Below are 7,974 nucleotides of genomic sequence, written 5' to 3'. Positions count from 1 at the left end.
GTAAATAATGAGAAAATTGAATAAGATCCATAAATTCATTGCATTAAGATTTATAATTAAAGGTGGTCTAAATCTCTTATGTGCATTAAACTCGTTAACTCAATCCAAATTGGTGTGAGTCTGAGGAGAGAACAAGGAGTGGAAAGGGTACATATATGTTACAGTTTTTGTAGCTTTTTCATTGAAGGTCCAATCATGTTTACAAGTAGGGTAGATAGTGGGTTTAGAACCAAGGAATAGAACACAGAATTCAGTATTGTTATTAGCAAGATACTGGTATGCCAAATATATTACCAGCCTCATCAGATATGTCATCACACTATTATATGCTGCTTATCCTAAGTACATTGGACATGCAGGATGGAGGAATTATTCCATACCAAAACCGCGTATTAAAGTGAGCCTTATCTACTAATTCCCTTGTACAAAGATTCCAACATCAGGTGTTGGAACTTACCTAATCTATAGCAGTAATAATTTAAAGAAGATTTGGCACTACGAGTGTGCAAATACGTGTTGGATTTATAAAATTTCAGTATGCTACTTTTTCCATATATTTTGCAGATATTCTTTTTGGCACGGAAATAGGGAAGCAAGAGGTGGTCATGTTCTCCCCTATGGTTTTCTGTGCTACAAAATTGACTTCTCATTGCCACTCATCAATCAAGGTCTCTTAGAACTCAATTGCCAAAACTTGACGAAATTGAAATTGTGATGCTTTTGAAGTGATGAGTGCAACCTCTTGGTTTATATGTGAGGAATGGACTCAACTTTACAGTTAAACAAAAGGGGTTGCTTAATGAAAGTGGAGAAGTTGTGAAAAGCTTTTAGTTATCCTGAATTAGTGGAAATCAGGTTGGGCTAATTAGAGAACACCTTTGTGTGCTAGCAAATAATTTAGCCAATATATTTCGCTTTTTAACTATTCAACAAATTCTTGACTTAACATACCAAACAATCACACTAAATACAATCCATATCAAAAATCAGAAATGCCCTTAGATTGTTTGTTTGCGTTTCAATTCCAAGTCTGTGAAGTGACATCGCTAAGATCAATCATCACATCCAAGGTATTAGTCTGAAACTTCATCACAGTTCTTTGGGGTGAGAGGAGGTAAGAGTATTTTAATTGTTCTTGATATCGACTCTTAAGTGATATGAGACTATTGAATTTACCTAGACAGTTTGTATATTAACAACATCAGCAACAACAATAACTCTGATTTTTGCTAGTGAATTATTGTGGCAAACTTTATGAATTGGAAAAGCTTGGTCATCCTCTGTCTATCTCTGAATAGTCTAATTTGTCCCTTCTCGGACAGAACCACTTTAAATTGCCACCCTTTTCAAAATCCTCATGAAGACATGTTGGCCGAGGAGTGATCCTAACCCGTGGTGGTTTGGTTACTTTCCGGTGAGGCATGCCATTGTACATGCCAAATCCTCAAGTGGAGAAGCATAGGATCTAAGTATATTATAGAATGTGCTCAAGAGCATCAGTACCACAACATCAATCAAAATACCTTTTCCAACTCCATATATTATGTCATTTTGGGTTTCCCTTAAGCACTCACAAGGCAACAACACACTCATCATCTAGAGCTACACACTCTACTTCTTCCTTCTGAGGTTTCCAACAACAAACACAGAAGATGGTGAAGTTCTCAAAGCAGTTCGAGGGGCAACTCATTCCGGAATGGAAAGAGGCCTTTGTTGATTATTGGCAACTCAAGAAGGACCTCAAAAAACTCCATCTTTTTAATAACACCAACAACACACCCAACAACACTAGCACTTCTTTACCTAAGTACATATTTTCATCACTAAGAAACTACTCTCCATTTGGCCACCAACATAGAGAGCATGGACCAATACAAGTAATCCATCTTTCTCTTAAGACACACATATAAGAAACAAAGTTTTCTCAATTTTATCATTTTTTTATGCTTCTTTTGGTCTTTTTCAGGTCCATAGGAAACTTGCCTCATCATCTTTTAATGGGGACATGTATGAGACTGAACTGCTAGATCAGTTTTCTGACACTGATGCCACCAAAGAATTTTTTGCATGTCTGGACCAGCAACTAAACAAGGTCAACAAGTTCTACAGAACCAAGGAGAAAGAGTTCATGGATAGAGGAGATTCCTTGAAAAAACAAATGGAAATCCTCCTTATTCTCAAAACCACGTTCAAGGAGCAGCAGAGCAAAGCAGGCTCTTCCCATGGCTCCAAGGAAGATCAATCTATCTCATGCACATTCTCAAATGGTAAACAACTAACTTTGTTTCTCTCATCTTACATAATTCAATGTCCTTCATATGAATGAATGTTTATTCACAAGTTCATTTCATTGCAATTGTTTTCTTTCAACTATCATATTGAATAGTATTTCCCTCATGTTAGCACACATGTATTAACATGATAACTATTTGTTGTTAAACTCATATTTTTCTAAGTTTCCAATAATATTTGTTTAAAAAAACTCATCCACCCATGTCACCTTTTACGTATAACAACTAGCAACACTGGATGATAAGACAACTCATTCATTTTTCGGTGATACTATTCAGTAGGAATAACATGTGCACGAATTTCTCCAAAGTAAAGCGAAATGAAGGTTTTCGGAAATAAACATTGACTGGAAAATTTAGAAATATAAAATGATATTACACAGAAATAAATATACACAGTTCATGTGAGTTTTGTGAAACCCTTAGTGAACAATTACTGTTTTTTTTCTTTATTTGCTTTATATAATCAAACTTTTATAATTAACCAAACTAAATGAGCATGAAACACAAACAAAAACGATTGTCATGACAACGACTGTTAAACATTTTTTTTGTGTTTTATGCATGAAACATGATATGAGAAGTGATGAGTAATTATGTGTGTCTAAAAGTCTGTTCATTGGAAACAGAGGAGGACTCTGTTAGGAGCAGACCACAGCAAGAAGAACTGCAGGACACAACAAGCACAGATGAATTGGAGAAAATTGAGGCTCCATTTTCAGATTCCCCTGGTGCAGAAGAACTTGCCAAGTCTTTGCAAATGAAAAGAGAAGATGGTAAATTCAGAACACTTTCTGGCCGTGTGATCAACTGCCAAGGGAAGAATCTGAGGATAAACATTCCCTTGACCACACCATCCAGAACCTTTTCAGCCATAAGCTACCTTCTCAGGGAAGATTTGCTTAACCAGTCTTCAAGGAAATGTGGTCCAGAAGGTGGAAACATGCACCTGAACAAAACTAATTTGCACCATGCTGAAAAGATGATCAAAGGAGGTTTCATTGAGCTCTACAAAGGCCTAGGATATCTCAAAGTTTACAGGTAAAAAAAACAAAACTTGTTTTTCAAGCATGTTTGTTTAATAAACTTAACAGATGTATTCCATTTAATATGAAAAATCTTATGTTTTGTTCAATTTTCAGGAACTTAAACATGCTTGCATTTATAAAGATTCTGAAGAAGTTTGATAAGGTAAAGAATTAGAGGCTTCAAAGTTGATGCTACAAATTGGGTTTCAACTATGTTGTACTAAACAAACAGTACAAAACATTTCTTTGTGGTTTTTCAGGTCACAGAAAAACAAATTCTTCCCATTTATCTCAAAGTGGTTGAGAGTTCCTATTTCAGTAGCTCAGATAAGGTAAATCTCAGACATACACTAAAACTGCTTCCTAGTAAAATATCTGAGTTCCATCAAATGGACTGATAAAAATATGTGTGATACATATCAAATCATGTCAAGAGTTTGGCCACAAGTTATGCTTGCACATGAATGGTCACCGACAATCTCAAGTGGCCAATAATCCTATGTTTCATTTTGTGCACCACTAGATGACCTTGAATCATGCAAAATAAAAATTAGATATGGCTGTCTGTCACTTGCACAAGGGTTTCTTTAACTTTTTGAACTGGCTTTGTTTTGTTTGCTTATTACTCTGAGAAATGACAGGTGGTGAAGTTAGCAGACGAAGTTGAGGAACTGTTCATCAAAAATTTTGCTGAGGAAAACCGAAGAAAGGCCATGAAATACCTTAAACCAAGCCAACGCAAAGAATCACATGCTGTAACTTTCTTCATTGGTGAGTTGCTCTCAGCCAAGTATTGATCTTTTTTACTTGAACTTCTATTTTGTGTCTTTTGCTTGTCAACCATTTTGGTAGAGATCTTTAGTCTTGTGCTTTGTGACCATTGGTATCAAAAGAAACCACAATAAGGAACCTTTTAATGCACTAGGTTCACAAAAGGAATGGCAGTAACTGGTCCACTCTATAGTGGATGGGAAGTACAGGTCCCATGCTACTCTCTATTAATCATATTTGAGCCATACATAACCTTATGAAGGATAAAACTTAAAAAGCCTATCTAAACATATAAGGGAAGTATCTCAGTGGCTCTTTGGCAATGGTGCCTATGTGGGTTTCACTAACAAGATTATGCCTATGTGGGTTCCTTTATTGCAATTATAGTACACCAGCACCATAACATTTGTTTCATCATGTCCTTGTTTTGGTAAACCTAAACCTATTTTGATCATGCTTGCAAGCTAAAACCAAGAAAATAGAGTCAAATTTAAAGTTCCATGACCTTAATGATTAATTCTAGGTGAATTTAAGGGGTGAATAGATACAAAATTTTCAAACACTTTTTACTCTAAAGAGTGCAGATTGTGTAGAAAGTTACTTACTTCCAAAATAACTTATTAGAGATTATGTTTCAAACAAAATCAGGACTATTTACTGGATGCTTCTTGGCACTTCTTGCGGGATATGCTATAATGGCTCATGTGACTGGTTTGTACAGACCACATCAAAATTCTGTGTACATGGAAACCGTCTACCCTGTGCTTAGGTAAGTAAAAGTGGTTCTTACATCAGAAAACATAAGTCAAATTTGCATAGTATTTGCACATCAATAAGTTCTGTCATGTCTTTGCAGCATGTTCAGCCTTGTGTTCCTACATTTCTTTCTCTATGGTTGCAATATTCTTGCATGGAGAAAAACTCGTATAAACTACAGCTTCATTTTTGAGCTGGCCCCTACCAAGGAACTCAAGTATAGAGATATATTCTTAATTTGCACGATGGCAATGAGTGTTGTGGTTGGTGTTACGTTTCTTCATCTGACTCTACTGACAAAAGGGTATTCATATGCCAAAGTACAAGACATTCCTGGACTTCTACTTCTGGTAAATATGCTTATCATACATTATACATCACATTCACTTTTACATTTTTTTGGCCTAATACTTTAGTAAGCACAGCTGAAAATTTAACACTGTTACTGCACTTGCAGGGCTTCTTATTAATACTAGTGTGTCCCTTCAACATTATATACCGGTCAAGCCGTTACCGTTTCCTTTGTGTGATAAGAAACATAATTTTGTCACCCCTTTACAAGGTAGTGTTTCCCACTATCATCATTGTAGAATCATGTCATCAGGCACAACAAACAGTAGCACTAATTGTCCAAAAAGTGAAAAGATGTTCAATGAAACAATTTGGCTTCTCTCTTCTTTTCAGGTTGTCATGCTGGATTTTTTCATGGCTGATCAACTTTGTAGTCAGGTATGAAGATTTTTCATTACCATTAATGAATAGCTTTTTACTCTAAGGAAAAAATGTAATATTTATTCAACAGTTGTATCATTATTTTGCAGGTGCCAATGCTCAGGAGCCTTGAGTACGTGGCATGTTACTATATAACTGGTAGCTATAAAACTCAGGACTATGGATATTGCATGAGGACAAAGCACTATAGAGATCTTGCTTATGCAGTGTCATTTCTCCCCTACTATTGGAGAGCTATGCAGGTAAAACAAAACACTGAGTAAATTACATCAACACTTGTTTAGGTTCAGCCAAGTTTCTCATGATACTCTTTGACTGCTACATTACCCTTTTGATTATCCTGCAATAACCATTTAGAAAACAAGGGTCATGGTAATCTCAAAAGCCCTCAAGGACTGATACTGCAATTTACTTTGAAAGATTTGAACTTTTCTTCCTTTGAAGCATATCATGATATCCATTCCAAAAGGGTAGAACTGATGTGTCCTATAACTGATGTTTTGCAGTGTGCTAGGAGATGGTTTGATGAAGGGCAAACAAGCCACCTTGTGAATCTGGGAAAATATGTATCAGCAATGTTAGCAGCTGGTGCCAAAGTGGCTTATGAGAAAGATGGGAGTGTAGGGTGGCTCTGTGTTCTGGTGATCATGTCAAGTGCAGCAACTATGTACCAATTGTACTGGGACTTTGTAAAAGACTGGGGTTTGCTTCAAATGAATTCCAAGAATCCATGGTTAAGGAATGAATTAATGCTTCACAGAAAAGCCATTTACTACTTCTCAATGGTACATGTCAGGCCCCTCTCTATCTATTCACCTAGGACCCTGTAGTGTGGACCATTGCCTTACAATTGGCACCCAAAAGCTACCTTCACTCATCAAAATTATTCAAACATGCTAATTATCGTAATCTAACCAAACAACACATCAACCATGCTATTGGGTGTTCATGATAATAAAATGTCACAAAGTGGAGAATCAACATATTCTCAAAAGAAATGCTGATAAGGCCATTACACAAATTAAAGTGAGATTCTCCAAATCTAGATCAAAAAAGGACAAAAGATAACAACAGAAGGTTATATTTTGCCTGATACTAAAACCACACATAATAGGAGCTAATTACTATTTGCAAATATGGACCCTTCCATTTTCACACATTGACCATGAAAAACTTTGGCAATTTATGCAGGGGTTAAATCTTGTTCTGAGGCTTGCTTGGTTGCAAACTGTTCTTCATTCAAGTTTTGAAAATGTTGATTATCGAGTTACATGCTTATTTTTAGCATCTCTTGAAGTTATTAGACGAGGGCTATGGAATTTCTTCAGGTAAATGAGTTAAAGTGCATTTATTTTCACTCATGACACAACATACATGCATAATCTTTGTCTGATACGAACCAGGTTTCTCAAATTTTATGTCAAAATTAGTTCCTGTCTTTGAAAAACATGATTTTAGTACTCATATTTTATAATTTGTACTATCTTAAGTTTTATATCTTATCAACATCATTGGTACCAAGCCAACAGTTACCAATATTATAAAATAGGATGTTCGAAAACATTCTGAGACTAAGTTTACCTCAAGATTTGTTTTACCATTACAAACTGTGTATCAGTCACGTGAAGTTTACACAAAAACATATCATGAAAAATAATATTTTTCTGGTGCAGATTGGAGAATGAGCATCTAAATAATGCTGGGAAGTTTAGAGCAGTGAAGATAGTACCACTTCCTTTTCATGAAGTTGATGAAGAAGACTAATAATAAAGCCATTGGGTGATTTATTCGAGGTTGGGGATGCTTCCAGACAAGTATTTCAAGGAGAAGATTTGTTGTCTTCCTTCAAGTTGATGTAACATTGATCAACTTGATTATTTCATTTGGTTTATTTGCCTCATATCATCCTCAATTCTATTATACAATTTTTCATTAACAAGAAATACAAAATTAATGAAAAAGTGTTGCTCCACTTTATTTTATGTACTTTTTAGATCCCTTATTATATCATCCACAACATTGTGTATAATTTACAATTAAAGAAATGGGAAAGCAAAATAGCATGTTCTCCAATAAAACTGATAGGGTTAATATGCTTTGGGAATATAATTGAGTTATTCCTCAAAAGAATTGGCAAATCCCTTTTTTTTCTATAGGGGATTAGGTCAAATCAATCTTGTCTTCTCTCCCGATGACAATTTAAGGGTTAATAAAAATACTCAAAGTAAAATGTGTAGTGATAATTTAAATCACTTTCTGAAAAATACTTTGCAAATGTCCATTCAATAAAAGAATGAATTGATTTTGATATTAATTATCAATAAATTAAAAGTTATTGTAAACATGATTTTTAAAATAATTACTATAAAATTTTATAATTTTCAGTTATTATAAAA

General features: G+C 35.0%; 1 protein-coding gene across 1 annotated transcript; it reads left to right on the top strand.

Annotated features, from left to right (window-relative positions):
• Nucleotides 1-996: 996 nt before the first annotated feature.
• Nucleotides 997-7,539, top strand: LOC114173928 (phosphate transporter PHO1 homolog 1). The gene is made up of 14 exons (XM_028058609.1): nucleotides 997-1,877; nucleotides 1,967-2,267; nucleotides 2,921-3,332; nucleotides 3,434-3,482; nucleotides 3,580-3,651; nucleotides 3,961-4,090; nucleotides 4,739-4,859; nucleotides 4,947-5,196; nucleotides 5,304-5,408; nucleotides 5,531-5,575; nucleotides 5,668-5,820; nucleotides 6,085-6,363; nucleotides 6,770-6,906; nucleotides 7,252-7,539. Exons 1-14 carry the CDS (start codon nucleotides 1,653-1,655, stop codon nucleotides 7,340-7,342), a joined length of 2,370 nt encoding a protein of 789 aa, XP_027914410.1. The 5' UTR covers nucleotides 997-1,652; the 3' UTR covers nucleotides 7,343-7,539.
• Nucleotides 7,540-7,974: the final 435 nt, after the last annotated feature.

The sequence above is a fragment of the Vigna unguiculata genome, chromosome 2 (genome assembly GCF_004118075.2).
Source record: "Vigna unguiculata cultivar IT97K-499-35 chromosome 2, ASM411807v1, whole genome shotgun sequence".
In the NCBI taxonomy this organism is placed as follows: domain Eukaryota; kingdom Viridiplantae; phylum Streptophyta; class Magnoliopsida; order Fabales; family Fabaceae; genus Vigna; species Vigna unguiculata.
The sequence above is the reverse complement of the archived record's forward strand: the minus strand, read 5'-3'. Positions and strand labels throughout refer to the sequence as shown.